This window comes from Staurois parvus, unplaced genomic scaffold, assembly GCF_062004578.1.
Source record: "Staurois parvus isolate SC_StPar_1 unplaced genomic scaffold, SC_StPar_1.0 ptg000064l, whole genome shotgun sequence".
Classification (NCBI taxonomy): Eukaryota; Metazoa; Chordata; class Amphibia; order Anura; family Ranidae; genus Staurois; species Staurois parvus.
This window is the reverse complement of record NW_028317860.1, coordinates 7,938,588-7,965,072: the sequence shown is the minus strand read 5'-3', so window position 1 is coordinate 7,965,072 and position 26,485 is coordinate 7,938,588. Positions and strand designations below refer to the sequence as shown.

Genomic DNA, 26,485 nt, shown 5'->3' with positions numbered 1-26,485 from the left:
ATCAGGGCATTGCTGATCAGTGCCCTGCAGTGCCGCCCAACAGTGCCGCCTATCAGTGCCATTAGTCGGTGCTGCCAGTCAGTGCAGCATCATCAGTTCCTCCTCATCAGTGACCATCAGTGCAGCCTATAAGTGCCCATCAGTGCTGCCTATCCATGCCACCTCATCTGTGCCCATCAGTGCTGCCTATCAGTGCAGCCTCATCAACGCACATCAATGAAGGAGAACAATTATCTGTATGCAAAATTGTATAACAGAAACAAAGGAAAAAAATGTTTTTCAAATTTGTTGCCCATTGTTTTGTTTATAGCGCAAAAAATAAAGCACCCAGTAGCGATTAAATACCACCAAAAGAAAGCTCTATTTGTGTGAAAAAAATTATAAAAATGTTATATGGGTACAGTGTTGCATGACCACGCAATTGTCATTCAAAGTGTGACAGCTCTGAAAGCTGAAAATTGGCCTGGGCATGAAGGGGGTATAAATGCCCAGTAGGCAAGTGGTTAAAAGATAAGTTCACCTTTTGACCAAATATAATAAATGCACATTTTTTTGCAGGTACCAAAATGTGTACCGTATTTATTATTTTTGGTGGTTGCAGGAGCCTGGAAAGCATTGCACCAGTGATTAGCAGATCTGCATGCAAATCTGCAGTACATCCTGTACGGGCAAGCAGATATACTGACAAGAAGAATCAATGAACTACCACGGAGCTCCACAGCGCTGTAGTAGTACATTGAGAACTACAATCCAACAGTCGCTAAGGCTACTTGTAGTTCATTAATTCACAGAACTCCACCCACATGGTCGCGCTCTATTCAAAAAGTGACAGCTTGTATGGGGAACATCTGCCCGTACTTCTGTAACAGGGAGGGGGAGGATTGGGCGGTGGCTGCAGCATTGGGAACATGTTACATGTTCCACCCTAAACACGGGTGGAACATGTAACATGTTCCCAAAGGTGAATTTATCCTTTAACTAAGATGATTGCAGTTTGTCCATAATGATGGATGTTTGTTCCATTTTCATAAAGCTGAACCTGAATGGTTTCTATGGGAACACCTACACTTGACAATTTGAAATACCCATGATATAGGCTGCATAATATGTTTTCTTTTTTTTGCTAACAAATCACAGTTTAATTGTATATAGATATACCAGTTGTGCTAAATGCCTATATGAATTTACTACTAGATCACATGCTGAAGATGACTGGAATATGACTTATTGTGATAAAAAAAATTGAAATGTGCATATATATAACATTTAAAGAGGTTTAACTTTTCTTCAACTCCAGCTCTAGCTGCTCAAGCGTATGCTCTAAAGGAAGAGAATGACAGCCTACGATGGCAATTGGATGCATACAGGAATGAAGTTGAACTTTTAAAACAAGAAAAAGGACACCATGCACGAACCGAGGAAAGCTTGACCAAGGATCAACAGTTACAATTCCTACAGCAGGCAATGCAAAATATGCAACAGGTCAGTCACTATCCATCTGTAGCTATACTGTATGTTCATAAGAGATTGAAAGGCATGTTATTTTTCTATGTGTTTTTTTTATATATATTATGAGCTAACTTACGCTCAATATCTTCTTCTGGTATGCGTAGTGTGCTGGCCCCTCTGGTGCAAGTGTGCCAGAGTTCCTGTGCCCTCCCATTGAGTAGCATAGGAACGGATAGCATGGTGTGATTGTGCCAAGTGGCTGTCTGAATTTCTAGAACACTGAAAATATCATAGGAGCAGGATGGAAGATTTTTCTTGAATGAACAAATTTCCAACAGGGAATGTGGTTTTTGCTTGGTAAAAAGTCCATTCATTCCAAAATAAAATGCTAAAAGCAAACAAAATTTTGAAATACTTTAGAATTACATTTGTCAAGTCATCAAAGGGTCTGAGAATTTTTGTACAAGGGTTTTTTGAAAATATTTACTACTGTATGACCAACGTAACTCTAGAAGCAGGGTTTCCACATTGAATCCCACTCATCTGGTAAGCTGAAGTCTTATGATTGTGGAAATGTGGATTTTAAGGCTACTCCAATGAGCTGGTAAGCGGTCCAAAGGAAGCGCTGATCAATTCATTGAATTTTCACTAGCAATATGGCAAAACCCTCCACCTACATTACACAATCCTGAAGTGCACCTTGTGCAATTCAATTTCAGACAAGTCTTAAATAGGGAATATATTTGTGCGCTTACAGCTTGTGGTAGAGTATAATAAATGTTCACTCATTCTTAGCAATGAAATCAGGCATGTTCGGACATGAGTCTGAACCCATCTGTGCTATCCCACCAGGAAGCCAGGCCAAGGCATTCCCTACCTCGCAGTCGCATGAATGTGGTTTTGGGGCAGGGAATTCCTTGGCTGTCTGACTGGATGTCCACAGTGACAGCTTCCTTGCATGATAGCTCAGATGAGTTCAGACTTGTGTCTGAACACGTCTGAGCTCATCCCTACTCATCCTATTCAGGGGTGGGAGAAGAACCTAATACCTGTGGACTGCCAGTCTTAAATCTCTGATCACTAATTCCAGCTGTTGTTGCACTTGATCACAAAAAAAAATTGTCATCATTCAAACATTCTATTTTTTTTTCAGGTGCATTTATCCTGTGGACCTTACTACATAACTTTTTTTTTATTCTATTTATTAAGAATTTCAAAACAACTGACAACTCTTATACTAAATTGCAAGGTCAGCTGACTTGCCAGACAGACTAGTCACATGACACTCTCAGACACGTCCATTTACTGATCCACCCGCTCTCACCATTTCCAACAAAAATATATAACTGCGGAAACTTTTTGAAGACCCCTCGTATATACTGCATACTGTATAGTTGCTACACAAGCTACAGAACTTCTTCACAAATTTACACTTTTACAATTAAACGTTATTGGCTTACTGCTGTTTCTCTTACTGGGTTGCATGTTTTGACTATAAGAGAAATATTCCCCTACATAGCACTTTAAAATTAGGAAGCAGCAATTTGAAGTAAGTGGAATTCACTTTTGAGTTTCAGTACAAGCAGTAAAAACTCAATAACAATACAATGGGGTTAATTTACTAAAGGCAAATAGGCTGTGTACTGCAAGCGCATGTTAAGTGCACTTGGAAGTGTACTGAAAGTGCAGTTGCTTTAGATCTGAGGGAAACTCTGAAATTAAGTGAATCTCTTCTGATTTATTTCATCCAATCATGTGCCAGCAAAAATTCTGTTGTTTTTTTTTTATTTTCCTTGCATGTTCCCCTTAGATCTAGAGTAGCTGCATTTTCAGTGCACTTGGAATGTACTTGCAGTGCACAGGCTATTTGTCTTTAGTAAATCAACCCCAATGTGCAAAAAGCTTTGCAATATAATAGAATAGGTGAGGAGTATTTCTTCTCAACTCCACTGTAATGTTCCAAGTGGGAAACAATGGACATGGGTAAATCTCACAAAATTCTGGGATTTTCCCATATGTACATTGGTGACAATAATTATTTTATCCCCTGCAGACTTTTAAGTTTGCCCACTTACAAAGAAATGAAGGGTCTATAATTTTTATCATAGGTATAATTTAAATGACAGAAACAGAATATCAACCAAAAATCTAGAAAAAACATGATACAAATGTTATAAATTGAGTTACAGTTCAGTGAGTAAAATACGTATTTGATCCCCTACCAACCAACAATAATTCTGGCTACCACAAACTGGCTATGTGTTCATGTGGTACACAGATTAGTCCTGTCAATTTAAGAAGGTGCTCCTAGCGACAACTCGTTATGTGTATAAAAGACACTTGTCCACAGAATCTTTCATCTATTCAAACCTCACCATCATGGGCAAGACCAAAGAGCTGTCAGAGGACATCAGGGACAAGATTGTAGACCTGCACAAGGCTGAAATGGGCTGCAAGACGCATGGTGAGAAGGAGACAACCATTGGAAGAAACACAAAATAGCCATCAGTCACCCTCGGTCTGGAGATCCATGCAAGATTTTGCCTCATGGGGTAAGGATGATTATGAGAAAAGTGAGGGATCAGCCCAGAACTACACAAGAGAAGCTTGTGACTGATCTCAAGGCAGTTGGGACCACAGTTACCAAACAAACCACTGGTAACACAATACGCCGCCATGGATTGAAATCCTGCAGCAACCGCAAGGTCCCCCTCCTCAAAAAGGCACATGTACAGGCTTGTCTGGAGTTTGCCAATGAACATCTAAATGAATCCGAGAAGGACTGGGAGTAAGTGCTGTGGTCAGATGAGACCAAAATTGAGATCTTTGGCATTAACTCGACTTGCTGTGTTTGGAGGTGGAAAAGTCCTGACTATGACCCTAAGAACACCATCCCTACAATCAAATACAGAGGTGGAAATATGCTTTGGGGTTGTTTCTCTGCTAAAGGTACAGGCTGACTTTTGTAAAATATTTTCGCCATAAGACATATCCAATAAAAAACATTTAAAAATCAAATTTTTTCATAAATTTAGGCCAAAATGTATTCTGCTGCATGTGTTTGCTAAAAACAAATCCCAATAATTGTATATTAATTGGTTTACATGAAAATTATGGTGTCTACAAATGGCGGTATATATATTGGAATTTTTATTTTTTTTTATACCAGTAATGGTGGCGATTGTCACAATCGCGGTGTCAGACCCCTGACCTTCTCACCAAACTTGTGACCGAAGGACTGGGCAATCTGACACCGTGATGTGAGGTGCGTAACAATGCCACACCCAGCTGTACCCTGCACAACGATTTTCCAGCTAATTGGACCACAATCAATGTACTGGCAGCCTGAGCGATTGTTACTGGGTCAGGTTAATTACGCAATTAACCCTTCACACTGCCACCACCTCCTTTTTGTACAGAGAAAGAGGAAACTCAGCGATATCAGCTAAAACACTATGATAGTTGAGATAATCGTCTGCATAATACGGTCACCGCAGGCCAATTATGCAGAGGGTTAAGCAAACACAGTAGCGTTCTTTTTAGAGGCAGGAATTCGTAAATTGCAATAAAGCGCTATAGAAACAGTTCAACACTTTCAGAAGGAAAGATTTATTACTAAAAGATCGAATGGGTGCAATAAAAATATTTACAGAAAAAGATGTAACTAAGATGTATATATAAATATACAGAGACTAACAGCACAGCAAAGAGATATCAGAGAGAGGTGTAAAGGGTTAAGGTACTTGCCAAAGTCCTGGGTTAGCAGATCCAACTTTAAGAGCGAAAGGGCACGGGTCTCCCCAGGTGGTACTGATGTTAAAATGGGAGATGTCTTCAACTTACTCTCTTAGGCCTGACAGCCTACTTTGTAGTTCCCCAGCAGGGGATGTCTCTGAAGTCAAGGACCAATACCCCATTTAGGGCGTGGAGGTCTGGGCGGATACCTCAACTAGAGCCAAAATCTCTCCTAACTCCTATTTTGGCCCATAACTTTCCATCTGCACAAGTGACATTCCACCCGCGGGTAGATTATAATGCAGACACAACTGAGGATTGATTAGATATGAATTATGAAATTATACACTGAACGGTTCACAAGATCTATTTTTAGGCTTTCCTATGTATTCGAGACAAGGCGAGTGACCCATCAAATTGTTCGTCTTCTCTTAGCCAATCTGGCGATATGTCTGGTTTTTATGTAAGTCTCTCATATTCCAAGATATGAGACATAGGGGAAAAATGGATTTTAACAAAGGTTATCTGGTCGTATTTCCTTGGAATGTTCTTTGAACTCCGGGGAAAGCTTGCCTTATCTTATACGAGGTGTTAAATTGCACAGGTTCTTTGGACAGCTAGGCCCGGGCTCAGAGGGGTGTTTTATAGCTCTGGGCTCCCTGCCATGCTCTAGCCTGCCTGTGACCCTTCCAACACACATATGTCCCTGTGGATTAACAGAGAGGAAAGGGGGAAAAATGAGGGACAACATGGAGATTCTTAACAAAATGGAGGACTGCGTCAGTGTCTGGTGCGCATGTTTGCGACAGCGATCAGCGACTTATAGCTGGACTGTGGTGGGCATTCTGACACTGGGTGGGAACTAACTGCTACTGACATCCCCAGTGACACTAATACAGTGATCAGTGCTAATAAAATGCACTGGCACTGTACTAATGACACTGGGCAGGAAGGTGTTAACATCTGGGCTGATCAAATGGTTAATTGTGTGCTGTGTGTGTTTTACATTGTGTGCTGTTTTACTTTGGAGACATGCTGCTTTGTATCTCTCTGCACAGCAGAGAGATACAAAGCAGCATGTCCATGCTGACTGGAGAGAGACCCCTTTTGTTTATGCACAGGTCTCTCCCTTGTCAGCTTTGCCGCCAATCACCAAGTGTCTGTAGGGAATTGCCAGCCGGGACCCGGTGATTGACATCCCCAGCCAGCAATAGCCGTGCAGGTAGGGCACGCACCCCCTTCCCAGAAATGCAAATCGCGTATATATACATGATTTTGTGCAGCCGTGCCATCCTGTAGCAGTACTTCTGCTATAAGGAGGATGGCAAGTGGTTAAGGTCACGGAGTGGCCTAGCCAGTCTCCAAACCTTAATCCTATAGAAAATGTATGGAGGGAACTGAAACTTCAAGTTGCCAAGCGACAGCAAAGAAACCTTAAGGATTTAGAGAAGATTTTTAAAGAAGAGTGGACCAAAATCCCTCTTGAGATGTGTGCAAACCTGGTAACAACTGCAACAAACATCTTACCTCCGTGCTTGTCAAAAAGGGTTTCTCCACCAAGTACTAAGTCATGTTTTGCTTGGGGATCAAATACTTATTTTACTCACTGAACTGCAATTCAATTTCTAACATTTGTATCATGTGTCTTTTCTGGATTTGTGGTTGATATTCTGTCTCTATCATTTAAAATACACCTATGATAACAATGATAGACCCTTCATTTCTTTGTAAGTGGGTAAACTGACAAAATCTGCAGGGGATCAAATAATTATTTTCCCCACTGTATTGTTACAGCCAGTACTTGCTTTAGCAACCTCTTTTTTGTGCTTGCAAGCACAGATACAGTATGCTTTATTATATTTTGGAATTGTTTGCAACCTTTTTCTGCTCTGAAAAGTTTTTTTTTTAGCAGTGAATATTAAAAAGTCTCTTTCAATGCCCATCAATAAGAAAACTATAAGAAAATGTAATATGCATGGCAAAAAATGGCTTCCCCATTCGTACTGTATTGTTTCAGTACATCCAACATGCAAATACACTTTTCTCAACACTCCTAGGCCTGCTCATCTAAAAATTAATTTAGATTTTAGAATAATGGCTAGTCCTTTAAGGGAAAACTTACTAGTGCTAGTAATAGAAAAAATGTATAAAGCAGGAAAGAGTCTATCTTTCAGCATGTGTTATAGGTCATCAAATAAAAATGCAGCACATAATTCCATAACTGGATAATACAGGCAACTCAGCAACTTAAGCCAAGCTACTCAGCTGAAGACAACACAGTGAAGTCATCCATCTGGCTGTGACTGAGCAGTGTGCAAGGCTTGATAGTAACATTCTGTATGAGATTTAGGAGACTCATGTGGCACTATAGTTCATAGCTGTAGGTTGTAGACAGATCTTTTCCCTTGTACCCAGGTAAACAATTGTCAGTACTATGTTCTGTTGACTTTAGACATGACACTTTGTAGTGTGTATGTATTTTCAAACTCGTGATGCGGCCTGCTTTAGACATAAAATTCTATAATCTGTTTTATTATAACATGGTTTAAAAAGCTGCAAATACTGTGCATCTACATGCTATTTATGTTGATAGTCTATGTATGCATGTATGACTCACAAAAGGTGAAAACGGTGATCAGCAGCTCTATTGTTCCTATCTGTAATTGGGAAAGGCTTTCATAACAGATTGTTTACATTCTAACACTCCTTTGTAATCAGTGAAGGTTGTTCCTTAAAGTTACTAAAAGTATTTGTTTAAATTATTATTATTATTATACAGTATTTATATAGCGCCAAAGGGTATGCTCAGTGCTGTACAGTAGCAAGGGGGACAGAACATGAGACAAGACAGTAACAATACACTACAAGAGGGGTTCGAGGGCCCTGCTCTTTCAAGCTTACAATCTAGGAGGGAGGGGAAGGTGGTACAGGAGGAGATGGCTGTGGGGGATGGAGTGGTGGGAGGAGTGGAGGAGGTTAGTTGTTAGGTGAGGTCGGGTGTTAGGTGAGGTTGGGGTAGGCTTCCCTGAAGAGGGGGGTTTTCAGGGTGCGCCTGAAGGTGAGGAGGGTAGGTGACAGCCTGATGGATTGGGGTAGGGAGTTCCAGAGGATGGGGGAAGTCCTGGAGAAGTCCTGCAATCGGGCGTGGGAGGAGGAGACCAGGGAGCTAGAGAGTAGGAGGTCCTGTGAGGAGCAGAGGGCACGGGTAGGGTAGTATTTGGGTATCAGGTCAGTTATGTAGTTCGGGGCGGCATTGTGAATGGCTTTGTAGGTCAGAGTTAGCAGTTTGAATTTGATGCGTTGGGCAATTGGGAGCCAATGAAGGGATTCGCAGAGGGGGGAGGCAGATATGGAGCGGTTGGTGAGGTGGATGAGTCTAGCCGCTGAGTTTAGGATCGACTGGAGTGGGGATAGCGTTCGTTTTGGTAGGCCAGTGAGAAGGGAATTGCAATAGTCCAGGCGTGAGATTATGAGGGAGTGTACGAGTTGTTTGGTGGTGTCTGGGGTGAGGAATGTGCGTATCTTGGAGATGTTGCGGAGGTGGAGCCTGCAAGATCTAGATAGCAGTTGGATGTGGGGAAGGAAGGAGAGGTGGGAGTCCAGGGTGACACCCAGGACTATGGCGTGTGGGGTGGGAGAGAAGGTGGCGTTGTTAGTAGTGATGGAGAGGAGGGGGGGGGGAAGACCAGGAGCTCGGTTTTGGATAAGTTAAATTATCTTTTTATCATATCAGCAATAATTGTGTTTAAATCTGTGGCACGTAGGGTGCTGGTCAGGACACTAAATAGGACCCACAAATACTTATATATTATTTTAGGTGGGTTATATTAGGCATGGCACCATGCTTTAGGCCAGGGTTTCTCAACCTTTTTCTAGTCAAGGCACTCTTTAGAATTATGGACCATCTTGAGGCACCCCATTCAAAAATGTAAGAAAAAAAAACTAATAGTTTTACATATTGCAACAGCATCCACACACATGCAAGTGTACAATCCAAGCGCACACGTTCCTGAGTTAAAAATGGCTGTGTGTATAAGTCAGTGCTTTAGCGACCGTTGGCTGGAACCGAACAGAATCAGCAAGGGAGAATGTCACAGCACACCGAGGATCACCAATATGGGTCCAAAAGTTTTCTTTTACAAAGGGTTTTATTATAGAATAAGCAGAAATGTACACACTGGGTCCAAACGTTTTAATGAACGATCACATAGTTACAGCAAGGCAACGTTTCGGAGTCTCGCAGGACCCCTTCATCAGGCATGTGACATCCACACACATAGGACACCCAACTTTAGAGGAGAGTTATTTTTTCAAAGAAAATTTATTTTTGCTCACTGGCACTGATGGAATAGTATTCCATCTTCCTGATTTTCTCTCCCCCATGCAAATAATGTGGCCCCACTGCTGACAGAAAGGGGTGGGGGGAGGTGGGGGTTAAACAAGGATGCTGTGCAGGTACCCAATAGCCTTCTTATCAGCCATCGATGTCAGCCATTGTTAGGATGCTGGCATCTGGCCTGCACAGCTCCCAAGGTTGTAATGCTGCACAATGAAAACCTGTGGCTCCGTGTAACAAAAAAGCAGACTTGATCCACCCATTAGCTTCTACACAGTTTTGGGGCAATTTGGAGCAATTTTTTGGCATTTTACCAAGGTACCCCTGAAGAACCCAGAACACATCCCACGGTGCCTAGGCACTCTGGTTGAAAAAGGCTGTTATAAGACAACAGGATGATGTTCCACTCTATGCATACTACAATTCCCATAGAGCTGAATTTTTAGACATTTTGACAAGGCACCCCTGAAAAACCCAGAAAGCACCCTGGTTGAAAAAGGCTTCTTTAGGCTATGAACACAACGGTCTCACCAGCAGCTTTACTTTGTTGCACAACACTCTACAAAGCTATTTCTGTGCAGTTTTGCCTATGGCATTAAATGGCCATTATCTATGCATTATTTTACAGCTTTTTAAATTATATCTGATAAACAATACCTTTTGAAATCTTTAGAGCTGTGCGAGGTGATTAAGAGGCACATTGTACTTTTTTTGTGCTTTATGTGCTGCAATAACAACTAATATTAGTACTCCTCCCCAAAGTACAACAATAATTAAAGTACCTTCTAAGGGTTTTCCGTCTAGCTGCAAATTACCTTCCTTCTGTTTTTTTGGAGCAGGTGAAGCTCTTCTCTTGACAACATATGCATAGCTATCCAAAATGTCCTCTATTACATAAAGACAAGTCCTTTTTCTGTTTCTTTTAGGGGGCATTGTCATGATAGGATCATTGAGGCTGCTATTGCTGTACCCTCATTTGGCATTGCTAGTTCCCTGACTGTCATGTTGATGCTTTGGTTTCAATGCTGTCTGAGTAGCTGGCTTGAAACAAGGGAGGTTTGACACTCATTTTAATGCACACCTACTCTGGGTCAGTGACTTAACGTTTAGATGAATTAAAAAAAAAATCAGCATAAGGGTGAATACTTTCATTGAATGAGAAGTTTCCATTGTGACTTCTCTGTTCCTTGAAACAATCCACCTGTTCTTCATTCACAGAGCTTTTTTAATTGCAGAAAGTGATAGTACAGCTTCTATGAATGGAGGAATGGGATGGGCATAGTCGGAGATTTTAAGGAATGCATGTGAAAGGTCCAGCAGCTTGTATTAACCCCCTCAGCATCAGAAGATAACAGCTGTGGGGATAAGAGGGGCCAAGGACTCATACTCTCCTTGTGGCAGAGTCACTTTGAAAATCGCCATGGCCCTTCTTGTCTCTTATTTTTATCACTTAAGAATTGACCTACAGTGTATAGTCTCCTGAGTGTCAGTACAACATTGATGTTTACAGCATGCCTACAATATATATTTTTCCCCCTTGACTGATTTGTTTTTTACTGCAATAGTGAAGCAACAGTCAGCCATATGCCATTTAAAGATGCACAGGATCTCCAGATTATTTGTATAGGAAACCCTGCTGTTTAGTATTCCTCTATGTGAGATCCAATATGACTAACAGTGGGTGAAGAAAGGTTTGTAGGCTGGTGGGTTTTAATTAGGCAGATGGGGCCCACAAGACTTACTAATTCTTCAGGTTAAGATGTACGTATTGTTTAAACATTATTGGCATATTATTTTGAAGAAATTAAAGCACATACAGTATACTTTCTAACACAACTGTGAAAACATTTTTTAGAGCATGGTATATATTTATATGCTACCATATGTATGTTTTGTTTAGTGTGAATTGTGCATTTCCTAGCAGAGAAAACATTAAGCTGTGTGCAGATCTCACAAACGGAAACGTAAGCCTAGGTTGATTTTTCCCTGGAGGTAGACCACCGGTGCTCCAAAGCTCACAATGTCTTCCTGGTACTTTAAAAAGCATGAGAGTATAAGGTGGAGAGCCAGAAACTCGTTCTCCTGATCAAGTACTTTATTGATAAAGAGTACAGAGTGCAAGTTACAGCAGAGTACGCGTTTTGGTAAAAAACGTATTCATAGCCAAGTTTGCTATTAAGAAGGTTTTTTACCAAAATGCGTACTCTGCTGTAACTTGCACACTGTACCCTTTATAATTAAGGTACTTATATTGGGAGAATGAGTTGCCAGCTCTTCACCTTATACTCTTATGTGTGCAGATGTAAACACCCTGATTTCACCATATATCCATATTGCCATATTCAGTTTCTTTGTGGAAACCATCCTTTCATAGATTATTAGGCCAACGTAGAGAGAAATGTGGATTGTTCATGATACAGTGCTCTTCAAACACTGCAGATTTATATGGAAGCTGTGATCCCCACTGTTTGGACATTTTCACAACAGATGAAAGACAGTTGAAAAGCAAAACAATTCTGCTCTTTTCTATTTCAATCTAAATTATATCTCTCAAAATATTGGTATCACTCATTCTTCCAACGTTTTGAAGGCCAACATGAAGGCTTTTCCTGCCTTCATGTTGAAAATTATTGTATTTTTTTTATCTCATCACTTACCTGTCTAATACTTTTTTTTGTTTTTACATCAGCCATTGATGTCAGCCATTGTTAGGATGCTGGCATCTGGCCTGCACAGCTCCCAAGGTTGTAATGCTGCACAATGAAAACCTGTGGCTCCGTGTAACAAAAAAGCAGACTTGATCCACCCATTAGCTTCTACACAGTTTTGGGGCAATTTGGAGCAATTTTTTGGCATTTTACCAAGGTACCCCTGAAAAACCCAGAAGACATCCCACGGTGCCTAGGCACTCTGGTTGAAAAAGGCTGTTATAAGACAACAGGATGATGTTCCACTCTATGCATACTACAATTCCCATAGAGCTGAATTTTTAGACATTTTGACAAGGCACCCCTGAAAAACCCAGAAAGCACCCTGGTTGAAAAAGGCTTCTATAGGCTATGAACACAATGGTCTGACCAGCAGCTTTACTTTGTTGCACAACACTCTACAAAGCTATTTCTGTGCAGTTTTGCCTATGGCATTAAATGGCCATTATCTATGCATTATTTTACAGCTTTTTAAATTATATCTGATAATAAACAATACCTTTTGAAATCTTTAGAGCTGTGCGAGGTGATTTAGAGGCACCATTGTACTTTTTTTGTGCTTTATGTGCTGCAATAACAACTAATATTAGTACTCCTCCCCAAAGTACAACAATAATTAAAGTACCTTCTAAGGGTTTTCCGTCTAGCTGCAAATTCCTTCTGTTTTTTTTGGAACAGGTGAAGCTCTTCTCTTGACAACATATGCATAGCTATCCAAAATGTCTTCTATTACATAAAGACAAGTCCTTTTTCTGTTTCTTTTAGAGGGCATTGTCATGATAGGATCATTGAGGCTGCTATTGCTGAACCCTCATTTGGCATTGCTAGTTCCCTGACTGTCATGTTGATGCTTTGGTTTCAATGCTGTCTGAGTAGCTGGCTTGAAACAAGGGAGGTTTAAAACTCATTTTAATGCACACCTACTCTGGGTTAGTGACTTAACGTTTAGATGAATTAAAAAAAAAATCAGCACAAGGGTGAATACTTTCAATTGGAATTGGAATCCTCAAGTTTTATTTAGTCATATCCCTCACTGTGATGTAGTACTCATGCCAAATTATGCTTTCTTCAGGTGCCAAAGGGAACCCCAAGTCTTTCCTAATCTTAGTCCCCCTCCCATTTTGTTGTTTTCAACAATTTATTGCCCTATTCATTATTCTATTTTCATGCACATACAAGGTGATAATAGTGCATTGTAAATAATCCCTATTTTTGTTTCCTTTTTATTTTATCTGTTTCCAGTGTTTGCATGGCCCACCAGCAGCACTGCTTTGCAGTGTTGTAATTTTTAGTTCCTTTTACATTTATTTTTGGATTCAAAAGGCACATACAAACTTATTAGAAATCAGCAAGTGTATAAGAGTCTTTGAATAGCCTGCAGCTCCTGTGTTCTCACTGTCTGCTATGGCGACATTCAAAGAAGCTTGACAATTTGGTACAAGGATAGCAGCAGTGGCCATTTTAATGTTTGTTCATGTTATTCTACGCAAGGCTGCATACTCATTAATCAAAGAAGTCAAAAAATGTGCTTCTATCATAATGCGGCTATAATTCATTTTTAAAGAATGTTTCGAAAACATATTGCATTCTCTGCATCTAATTTTTCTCGCTAAAGCTAGTTATGCAAAATATTTCCTCTAAATTCATTTTTCACTGTCACATAGTTGTATGTGATCCAGTTGAATCAATGCAAGCAATTGTCACTTTCACTTTATTTAAAATAAAGCCCCCCTTACTACACCATTTAAATATCACTTTAGAGAAAATGCTGCCTTTTCAGTCTTCTTTTAATTTTCTCACAGTTGTATTCTCCCTTTTCCCTTACAGGGGCTCAAAATTCATTTATTTTACATGTGTTGCTTTGTTTATTAAATAGCAGCAAATCTGTGTTGTTTCAGAAGTAGCATACAGCACCTATTTCTGCTCATATTGGGACACACGTATGTGACTTGGGAAAATGTATATAGTGCCTTGAAAAAGTATTCATACCACTTGAAATTTTGCTGAGTGGCAGGAAGAAAGCCATTGTTGAAAAAAAGCCATAAGAAGTCCCGTTTGCAGTTTACTAGAAGCCATATGGGGGACACAGCAAACATGTGGAAAAATGTAGTCAGATGAGACCAAAATTGAACTTTTTGGCCTAAAAGCAAAACGCTATGTGTGGTGGAAAATTAACACTACACATCACCCTGAACACACCATCCCCAACGTGAAACATGGTGGTGCAGCATCATGTTGTGGGGATGCTTTTCTTCAGCAGGGACAGGGAAGCTGGTCAGAGTTGATGGGAAGATAGATGGAGCCAAATACATGGCAATCTTAGAAGAAAACCTGTTAGAGTCTGCAAAAGACTTGAGTGTGGTGAAGGTTCACCTTCCAGCAGGACAATGACCCTAAACATACAGCCAGAGCTACAATGAAATGGTTTAGATCAAAGCATATGCATGTGTTAGAATGGCCGAGTAAAAGTCCAGACCTAAATCTAATTGAGAATCTGTGGCAAGACTTGAAAATTGCTGTTCACAGACGCTCTTTATCCAATCTGACAGAGCTTGAGCTATTTAGCAAAGAAGAATGGGCAAAAATTTCACTCTAGATGTACAAAGCTGGCAGAGACATACCCAAAAAGACTTGCAGCTGTAATTGCAGCGAATGGTGGTTCTACAAAGTATTGGCTCAGACGAGCTGAATACAAATGCATGCCACACTTTTCAGATATTTATTTGTAAAAAAAATTTGGAAACCATTTGTCATTTTCCTACCATTTCACAATTATGTGCAACTTTGTGTCAGTCTATCACATAAAATCCCAATAAAATATATTTACGTTTTTGGTTTTAACATGAAAATGTGGAAAATTTATTTTCTTTTTTTTATCTTTCAAGTGTGCGTTTTTATCCTTTATCCATCTTCTACTTATTTTAACATTTCCTGGTGCAAAAAAATCTGTTCCCACTAGCGGTATCAACAGTGAATTAAATTCCCATTTTTCCTTATTGTGTAATCTGTCCCATGTATCCAACACTATCCTAGTCAATTTAGTCTTCTCTACATCTAATATACGAAACCCGTGAGGTATCCAAATCATTTTATCTAATTGTGATTTACTTAATTCTCAGTGTGCTGGGAAATGACTGATGCAACCCATAATCACCCTGCACCAGGAAATCTGCACCACCTTGGTGCAGGTCACTTGTTAAGACTTCCATATGAGTCTATTGTTTGAAGCTTAGTGCGGGTCTGCTGCTTAGTATTTAACAAAAGCCTGCTATATATAGCTTAGTACAGGTCTGTTATATAGGATTTGCTGTGAGTCTGCTGTTTGGAGTAAGGAGCAGATCCACTGTATAACATTTGGCGTCAGTCAGCTGTATAGAGCTTGTTACAGGTACGCTGTATATACTTTGGTATAGATCTACATTTAAAAGCTTGATGTGGGTCTGCTGTATGGTGCTTGACAAGAATAAGCTGCAATTAAACATCAGTCTTTAGACTTCCACCAGCACCAACAGACATTGGTAATACAGTTCTCAAACAAATGTACCCAGTGTGCTGGGAAATGTCTGAAGCAACCCTTAATCACCTCACACCAGGAAATCTGCACCAACCTTTTTGTATATGTTTTATTTTATATGCCCGGTGGAATACGAGATGAATTTGGGAACTGACCATATGTCCCCAGGCTCCGGTCCCACTGCCGCTGCTCTCTTCCCCTTCTAACCTGTGACCACCAGTCCTCCGGTCCTCAGGCAGTATACGGGGTAGCGCGGGTCCTTCCGTACCTCTCCAGGTCCTTGCTTCTTCTCTCTCCTTCCTCGGCCACTTCCCCAGCACACCAGCTCTAGACTCACATGGGAGCGGACTCTCTCTCCACTCCCCCAGCACACTGACACTGCTCCCTTGCCGCACCACCATCCTCCACTGCTCCGGATCAGATGACACCCGGGCTCCGCGTCCTCTCACTAAAGGGAAGGGTAAGCTGTTTCTGCACTTAGGGCATAACACCTCATGCTCCTTCTAGCAGGCCGGCACCCGTAGCCTCCCAGCCATGCTGCTACAGCTTCCTACTGCGGCTCCTCCCCATTTCCCCCTCTGACATCACTTCCTCCCAGCTCAGATCTGTGTTGTTTATACACAGGTCTCTCCCCTGCCGAAAATACTCAAAATGTGGAAAATTTCAAGTGGTATGAATACTTTTCAAGGCACTGTACATACCAAAATGATCAAATTATTATTTTGAGTAGAAAATATAAATTTTTTTTTACAATAAAATAAAAATGTGGCTTCCTCATGTGACCAAACATTGCATCTCTAGATTTTAGGAGATTGTAGATGACCATTATGCTATATTTTTCAGTCAAGCAGAGCCTTTCTAATAGGTTTGTAGTGGGAGAAGGGCTCATGCACACAGATGCATTTGCATAACCGCATAAATTGTAAAAAAATGCGCATTTTAAGTGCCTGGTAGTCATAGTTGGTGCGCACAGCCCACTGCGAGCTGCTTATCGAAATCAAAGACAAGCCGAAATACACATCAGCTATATGCACTTTCGACTGGTATTCAGGTACAGGAACATATAACATGAATGTGGAAATTCTGTATTCAGGGCACACACCGCTGTACACATACGAACACAGTACTTGAGTATCGCTCAGATATGCATAAATATTTCTTATGGCTTCCATGAATGAGCAGCTGGGCAGAAAGGGTGGGCATAGTCCAACTCTCTTGACTTGAGCCTGTGACAGCCTCTTAGTTCTATTAACCCCTGCCATGCCAGAAGATTAAGGCAGAGGAGGTGGGAGGACATGGAGGAGGATTTGCAATAAACATCAGCACAATGGACATATCTCTTAGACTGTAGGTTATGTCCCTTGTGTCGATTTTTGTGTTTCATTTTGGCTGCACTTGGGCTGTAGGATAAACCGCATCAACAGAGTTGCTCCACCTTTCTCTCCATGTATAAGCCCAAATGTACAACAAAGTAAATTTGACAGCAGTAGGGCTTGAGGGTGGTCGCATCATACCTATTTGCTGTGCTCCTTTATTTACCACATCAAATTCCAGACCAGATTGGGTCAATCTGTGTCTGTTGTACACTGCCACTTTTTAATAAAATACTTATGTATTAAGTGTTATGTGTATTGGCCATAACAACCAATTAGATTCCACTAATAGAGCCTAGACTAGACAGTTTCTTATCAGCAAAAAAAAAATATTTTTTTTTCAACTGGTTTTATGTTGTATGTGATGATGATTTTGTTTTTTTTGGTGTTTCTTTATGGGTTTTATTTTGAAATTGGTTCAGAAACAGTTATAACACCTTTTTAAACCAAGCACAGACATGTTTTGAGAATGTCACAGATACATTTTAATATAACCTAGTTATTTTTTCAGATCAGCTTTTTTTGCACGTAAAAGAAGAGATAGCGGTTTTTAAATAAGCTGGTAATGAGCAAGTATATAAATGCATTTTATATTTGGGGAAAAATAAGTCAGCTGTTGAAATTTGAATGCAGAGACTGTTGGTACAAGATAATTAGTATTTGGATGGAAATCAGAACTTTTGACATGTGCTGGGATCTTTTTTCAGTGATTGCTGTATGTATTCTTTATCAGCAATTTAGCAATGGATGAAGTAGCTCATGACTCAGTATGTTATCAAAAGCTAAAAGATTGCCTTCTGGCCCATTTATACTTTCCTCCCAGGCTTCCGGTCATGCTCTTTAGTGATGCCTACTGCTTTCTCTGTAAAATAACAGAGAACAAGCATTAGAAGTTGAGGGATAGCTGAGTTGAGTAGATACCCTCTTGGATAATTAATAAATACATCACAAATTGGAGAGCAGATGTGCTTGATAGATCTGACTTGTTTGCTATACCAGTTTTCTGAATCCGGATGTCTGATTAATTTTGACTTTATTATTTCTCCAGGGAAAACAGCTTACAGTCTCAGCAAAAATATATTCAGTTTTTTTTTTTCTCAAGCTCAGAATTTTGACCTTTCATACATATAGTTTGGATCCCTAAACAGATATGCTATTTGCTGCACTTTATGTTGGCAGATGTGACAGCAAAGGACCTAATTGTAGGATTATAGAGGTTTAGTCTGCAATAGCATGCTGATAAAGCAAAAAGTCAAACTATTGTACAAACCTGATAAGAAATGATTACTTTAAAATATATGTAATATTGGCGATAGGTTCTGTCATCAATGTGTACAGTGGCTTGTAATGATTTATAGATTATTATCCTCATTAAATACTTACAGTACAATGAAGAGGTGATTGATGGGAATGTTCACCCAGTTATCCATTATTTTTTGTTCTAGCAGAGATCAGCCCAGGAGCATGATAGTTCATGTGTTCACCCATGGGAATGTGTGATGATTTTTTGGTATCTGACAGAGGCAGCATAATAATCTATGAGCATTAACCACTTCAATACCAGGCACTTTCACACCCTTTCTGCCCCAGCCAATTTTCAGCTATCAGCGCTGTGACGCTTTGAGTGACAATTATGCGGTCATGCAACGCATTACCCAAAATAAATTTTTTTTTATAATTTTTACACACAGATAAAGCTTTTGTTTGGTATTTAATCACCTTCACTGGATTTCTTATTTTTTGCTAAACGAAAAAGACTGAAAATTATGAAAAAAAAACATTTTCCTTTGTTTCTGTTATAAAATCTTGCAAATAAATAATTGTTCTTCATAATAGTAGGCCAAAATTTACTTCTTTGGTGAAAATAATCCAAATCAATGTAAAAATACCCACAAATGACCCCTTTTTTGAAAGTAGACGATCCAAGGTATTTAGTAAGAGGCATGGTGAGAAATTGTAATTTTTTTTTGGAAAGTGAAGAAATTTTTACATACTGTCACCAGTGCAGTACAACATCATCATATAACTGGGGTGGCAGTGATCAGGGACACTGGTGACAGTACGAAAAAAATTTTCAAAATTCTTTCACATTTGTTTTCTTTTTTATAACTTTTTTTTTTTTAACACACTGTCACCAGAGCAATACATTGTTAACATAGTGACGTTATGTTACTTTAGGGAAGTGATCAAGTATTTCTTTTTTTACAAATTATGATTGCTTATAGCAGTGAATTTCATTGATAAAAGCAAGCTATTTTAACTGAATGAAATCGATTCATTCAGTATGTATTGTTGCGATTAGCTATGATTAGCCACAGCTAATCATATGGTACAGATGGACAGTGAATGTCCCTGCCTGTACCATGTGATCACTGTGACCAATTACTAAATGAGGAAAGCATAAAATTGGAAGGATTACCCACTTTTCTTCCGGCCTATTGTAAAATAATCATACTTTAGTCAACTAAAATCTCCAGTACATTTTAGTCGACTAAAATCTAATGGGTCTAGTTACATTGTAATGCATTATTTAAGCATTTCTCTAGAATTGCTAAACTAATTACATACTCCTGGAGTAAAAATCTATTTGCATGCTAATATTTATGGTATTAACAGCTTCCTGCCGCCATATAGCAGATATACTGCTACAAAGCAGGAGGGGTGTGCAAAAGCACCTATATATATGTGATTTTTCATTTCTGGGTAGGGGGCGTGCATCCTACCCGTGCTGCTATTCGCGGCTTTGGCCATCAATCATCGGGTCCCGCAAGGTGATTACTCGCCGCCACCCGGTGATCAAGAAGTATTACCAACAGAGGGAGAGAACTGTAAGTAAACAATACAGTTTTCTCACCTGTCAGCTCCTGCACACTGCTATGCATGACTTTGTATAGCAGAGCCATGCAAATCAGGGTGCTTGCAGTGAAGCACAGACACACATCACACAGTAAAACAGAACACAGCACACAGTTAACCCTTTGATCGCCTCACATGTTAACCTCTTCCTGCCCAGTGCCATTAGTACAGTGTCTGCTTTTTATTAGCACTGATCACTGTATTGGTGTCACTGACATCCCCAATGACACCAATACAGTTATTGGTGCTAATAAAAAGTCAGTTCCCCCCCAGTGTCAGAATGCCCGCCGCAGACCCGCTATAAGTCGCTGATCAATGCCATTACTAGTAAAAATAAATTTAAAAAAAATTCCAGTATATATACCGCCATTTGTAAACGCTATAACTTTCACATAAACCAATTAATTTACATGTATTGGGATTTTTTTTTAGCAAAGACATGTAGCAGAATACATTTTGGCCTAAATTTATGGCAAAATTTGATTTTTTTTTTTTTTTTTTTTTTTACTGGACATATTTAATAGCAAATTAATAAATATTGTTTTTTTTCTCAAAATTGTTAGACTTTATTTTTTATAGCGAAAAAAATAAAAAAACACACAGGCAATCAAATACCACCAAAAAACCCTCTATTCGTGGGAAAAAAAGGACGTAAATCTCATTTGGGTGCAGCATTGCATAACCGTGGAATTGTCAGTTAAAGTAACGCAGAGCTGTAACGCAAAAAATGGCCTGGTCAGGAAGAGGGGTAAATCTTCTGGAGGGCAAGTGGTTAAAGTTTAAACATGCACTACAGACACAGATTTAGCTGTTTTGATATAAAAGTTTCACAAACAAACAAAAATATTGCTTTTAACAAACAGAAGTTCAACTTTAAAATGTAAAGAAAAACCCCAAAAAACTGTGTAGCACTATTTTTACACTCTTTGCAGCTACTGGGGTATGATGGCGCCAGCTGTATAGTACTTGGGAGCAGAGTCTGTATAATCTGTGTGATCAGGACAAGATCTTTAACAAGTGCTAGTGCCTCCACTCAATTGGGGCTTGTGGATAACAAGTGAAATCCCAACTGAGAAATGTATCGTCCACATAGACAGTAATCCACACAGCATTGTATGTGAAAGTCCATGTATTGAAGAAATCACATTCAGTGAACCATCCAACATAAAGTATCTTCCAAACAGGAACATTAAAGCTTTTTTGCATGTCTCAGTGAGGGGAGGCTGAAATCCACACCCCTCTCATTTCCACAAGTGCTCTCTCTGATGACATCCTCAGTGCCCAGAGCAGCCATATTGAAAAAGGGCAAAACAAACACTGCATAACAGAACTATACACTGGAAAATTGACAAAGAAATTATCACATCACTACAACTGTAAACTCTTCTTGGCTTCAATGCCATTGCACATATTATCTGAATATATTACCAACATTAAATATAAAGAAAAAAAAGAAAAGCCTTTTTCTTATTTTTTTTTCTTTCAGCAGCGTAGTTTATTCTTTTGTGGTAGTGTTAATTTTGATGTCAATTTTCGATTTAGTTTTAGTCGTAGTCTTTTGACTAAAATGCCATTTTAGTTTTAGTCATATATTAGTCATCTGAAATGTCTTAGTGTTATTCTTGTTTTAGTCAACTAAAATAAATTTAGTCTACGAAAATATTTTTGTTGATAAAATAACACTGATGAGTGGCACCTGTGTTCCTGTCAAATAAGATTTCCTTGGACCTGCTGCTTGGTAGTGGGTGGGCGTTCCCCTAGTGCTATGTGTTTTTATCATCAATGTTTCCATTGGGTTCTTCAGTACCTTCTCTGTTTTCTTGAAGAGAGTGTCTTAAAATGTGTCGGTTTAGGAGAATACTTTACCCAAGTTGTTGCTATGATCACTTATTTTAACATTTATCTATATCATTTGTAATAGGTGTGTTATAATATGTGAGACTAAAAATTGTATTTATATGAATTAACAGTCTGGAAAAATCCCAATTCACATATATTTTTTCTTTATACCTCTGTTAATAAGTGTGCATACTTTTATCCGGAATAACCACGACAGAGGTTCAAGTTGTTCCTCGCCTTGTGCAAAGCTACCTGTTTGGTTGCCTTGGGCAACACATGTAATCACTGTGGATACCTGTGCTTTACATATAATTCTAACATATTACTGAATAGCAAGTAAGTATGCAGGAGGATTTGCTTTGCACATGTTGACATTTTCAGTCATATCTGCTGTGAGGGACTCCTAAAGATGGAACATTTAAATGCACAGTGCTATTTCTTTCACACTTAGAAAAGCACGCATGAATTAAATTGAATTAAATGCTAGTGAACCAAAAAACTAACAATTTAGGAAGCTATCAAAGCATTGTATGGATTTTCATGAAATCGTAATGACTTTTTCTGTTTGGGTTTTGTTTTTAGCAATTAGTAGCAATGCAGGAGGAGTTAAACACCAAGAAGAGTGAACTAGAGAAAGCCAAGGAAGAACAAACACATGCACAAGCCTTAGTGAATGTTCTCAAGGAACAGGTGAGTCAGAACCAAACTGAGACGTGTGCTGCTAAGCGGTAAATTGTACACAATCATTATTATGCAAACTGGAGAATGTACTATGTTAGAACAATTCAGCATTGCAGAACAAAACAGTAAAAATGGTGTTACATTTTACATGCATTTCTGTACTGGCCATTCTATTGCCTTTTTTCATATACTGTTAGTCTAATCGGTGATATTATTTCAGAAAAGGCAATGGTTACCTTGGTAAAGTGATACTGTATATTTGTTATTAGTGGTGCCTCGATGTCAATAGCTAGCCCCTGAATTCCTAGATGTCTTAGATACTTCAGCTGCAAGATCTCACTGACATCATTTCTGTGTTTTCAGACCCAGGAACTTCGTAAAGTTCCTAAAAGATATACTGGAAAATACTTAAGATCAGGAGGTAGATGAGACCCAGGTACAATTGCAAGCTCGTGTAAACCACTGCAAGGTTTCAGTACTCATTTGATTCAGATTTTGAGCACCTTACCATTGGCTTTTGCCTTCTCTGCTCACATCTCTATGTTGGAATTACTCTGCATGGGTAGTATGATGACTTTCGTGCATTTAAAGTCTGATTAAATCTTCCCTTTTTTATTACTGTTATGTAGTTAGGCTCCCAAAATAAATGAGTGGTTTTTTTACTTATTATTTGCTGCATCTAGAGTTAAAATATCTTGTACTGGCAACATACTGGAGAGCTGTGGTAATCTGAAAATTGGTAATAAATAATTTTGCCAGCAACAATTAGCAACTTGATATATAGTCAACTACAGGAAACATTGTCCACTGACCTTGGGCTAGTCACCTTTTTAGTTAATGGAACACAGTATGGGATTGAGGGGAGAGTGGGATAATAAGCATTGTAAAACAGAACCAGATTTAATTCCATTATGATAACCAAAATTTGTTTCTTCTATCAGGGATCTAAGGTAGTTTATATCTTATATCTGCATCTTGTCCTTTTTATGAGTCATGGCACAGCAATGTTATTTACAAATGAATTAGAGGGGTTGATATACTAAAGGCAAATAGACTGTGCGGTTGCTGCAGAGCCTAATAGATGAAGGGTAATTTCTGAAGACCTCCATCATCCAATCATGTGCAAGCAAAAATGCTGTTTTTTTTTTCTCTTGAATGTGATATGGTATTTTCAAAGTGAAGTGTCACCTTGTTTAACTAAGCTTTGGAGCAACTGCACTTGCAAAGTGCACAGTCTATTTTCCTTTAACAAATCAAACTTTTTGTGTATTCATTTAAAGCAAAAACTAAATAAAAGAAAAATATAAAGTTTGAATACAACCATTTTTTTAAATGGTTGTATTCAAACTTTTTATTTTTCTTTTATTTAGTCCTCATGCACACTGGACGTTTTTACAGCGGCTGTTTTTGGCTTTTGACTTTTTTTTTCTACAGCCAATAAACTCCCCAGCATGTTATCCTATGTGTCCATGCACACACAGACTGTAATCAACATTTTTTGGCAGGGACATCTTTTGGCTGGAAAAAAAACCCAGGACTAGTGGGTTTCTAGAGGAATTTTTTAGCTGTAAAAACACTCTAATGCAGAAAAACGCGGTAAACCGGTAAGCGATTTGCCCAGAAAAAAATATTTTTTTTAAATAAAAAAATGCTAAAGAACGCAAACACGGAAAAATGCCGCTAAACGCTAATGCAAAAAAGCAAAAAAAAAGCTGAAAAACTTTACACAGCTAATGTTACCAGCGTTATCAAAATGCTCAGTGTGTATGGAGCCTAAAAGTAGTATGGGAACTAAGGAATTAATAAAAGCTATTTGTTTATGGTTAATAAGTTATGATTAATAAGAAATTCAGTAGGAACAACTTTTATTTATTTATTTTTTTAAATAACTGCTCTTGGGAGGGTACCACTGTCGAGGTATAATCTGCGGTGTTTGACAGCTGGGTCCTGCTCTGTGTATCAGAAGGTCTATCGTCACTCCTGAGTCAGAAACATTACTTTTTTTAAACTGACAACCAATCCCCAAACCCTAGGATTACTAGGAATATATTTGAATTCTACACTAACATTTGCAAGAAAATATAATGTTTTGTACAGAAGCTGAGTATGTTTTCAGTGATACATACAGTACAGCTATATCTCTTAATATTTAAATTGTGGGTGTAGGTGTAGCTAATTTTTAAAAATTAGAGCAAGGCAAAATGGAACCCATCATCCATGAATTCTTGCTTTCATTTTCTTGCTTGCACTAAAAAAATGACAGTTTGAATTGCACTAGATAGTGGGGGGGGGGGGGGGTTGGCTTCCTTTCTACATTTTTATATTCTACTTCTCACAGTAGGTACAGCTCTGCTTTTTAGGAGCTTATTTCTAAATTGGCACACACAATGATCTCCATACATGCCATTCTCTATGCACATAACGCATAAATGATGAGAAAGGTAGGCCCATGTACAAAACATTTCCTAACTAATAACATTGCTTAAATGGGCGGTAATGCACATTGGAAACAACATTTAGTTTCCAGCTGTCATTATGGCAATTGATAATGTAGCCCCACCTCAAAGAAAATATGTACAGTGTATCAATGCTTGTCGATGACACAAATAGAGTCAAATGAGATGTAATGATTTAAACTAAATTTTACTCAACTACTGTCAGACTTAATTATTTTGCCAAAGGATACTGCTTGTATTATTGACATATCATAATAATGATGCATGCATTGCATAATTCCTGGGTGTTTGACACATTTTTTTTTTCAATGAGCTATATATCACTCACAATGTCATTCTTTTATAAAGACAAACAATCCATTTGTAGAGTTTGTGAAGTTAGTTTTGCTCCTCTTCCAGTAGTACTGTTCTGGCAGTACAGCCACTGTGTTCTGTGACAGAAAGACCTCAGGCTGCAGTGACCTGTGTTAATTGTGTAACCCAGCTGCCTCCATTTGTTTTGTTCCATATGGAATTGGCTACTAGGAAAACCTTTATTGTAGAACTTGCCCATAGGATATGTAAATCGTATATAAATCACTACGGAATTCATTCTATTATAGAATGTTCTTTGCTGATACTGTAACCTTGTAATAGTGCACTGTGCTGATGTGTAACGATGGAAATATACAGCTGTACTGGCATGTATTTTAAGGACACTTTAAAAGTTGAGCAAGGTAAAGCTGAACTCCAGGTAAACAGCTAAATGTATAGCTCAAGTACTATGATAGAATGTGCAAACTAATGTACCCACTAAAGGATTTGTAATTCTCTTCTGCAGGTCTTGTAATCTAAGCTCCCTTGTAAGACATAACAGCTTGGACCTTAAACTCTCTATAAATTACATTACAGTTAAAGTAAATGTAGTGCTGCCATTTTTCTTCTCCCCAGTTCCTTTGTTTTCATGCATAGAACATGGAAACAAGGCTAAGCGACTCAACTTATGAAACGTATGAAAACGTAGGGACTGGACTGTAGAAAAATGGCAGCAGGTGCAATGGACCGAAGAGTCACAATTTGAAATATTTGGCTGTAGCAAGGAGGCAGTTTGTTAGCAAAGGTCTGGAGAGTAGTATAATAATGAATGTGTCTGCAGGCAACAGTGAAGCATGGTGGAGGTTCCTTGCAAGTTTGCGGCTATATTTCTGAAAATGGAGTTGGAGATTTGGTCAGGATGAATGGTGTCCTCAATGCTGAGAAATACAGACAGATACTTATCCATCACACCATACCATCAGGGAGGTGTGTGATTGGCCCCAAATTATTCTGTAGCAGGACAATGACCCCAAACATGCAGCCAATGTCATTAAGAACTATATTCAGTGTAAAGAAGAACAAGGAGTCCTGGAAGTAATGAGTCTGTCTGAAATTACTTGAAGAGACAGAAGGAATTGAGGCATCCTACATCCACAAAAGATCAGTGGTTAGTTCTCCAAGATGCTTGGAATAACCTACCTGCCAAGTTCCTTCAAAAACTGTGTGCAAGTGTACTTAGAATA

The 26,485-nt window shown here is 39.0% G+C and overlaps 1 protein-coding gene across 5 annotated transcripts in view; it reads left to right on the top strand.

Annotated features, from left to right (window-relative positions):
• ENOX1 (ecto-NOX disulfide-thiol exchanger 1) overlaps positions 1-26,485 on the top strand; it is a 745,756-nt gene that overhangs the window by 676,930 nt on the left and 42,341 nt on the right. For all 5 annotated transcript variants that reach the window (XM_089668837.1, XM_089668835.1, XM_089668838.1 and 2 more), the window contains 2 exons: positions 1,298-1,482; positions 22,393-22,500. In XM_089668837.1, coding sequence (XP_089524963.1) covers positions 1,298-1,482; positions 22,393-22,500 — 293 coding nt within the window. The remainder of the gene's footprint in view (positions 1-1,297; positions 1,483-22,392; positions 22,501-26,485) is intronic.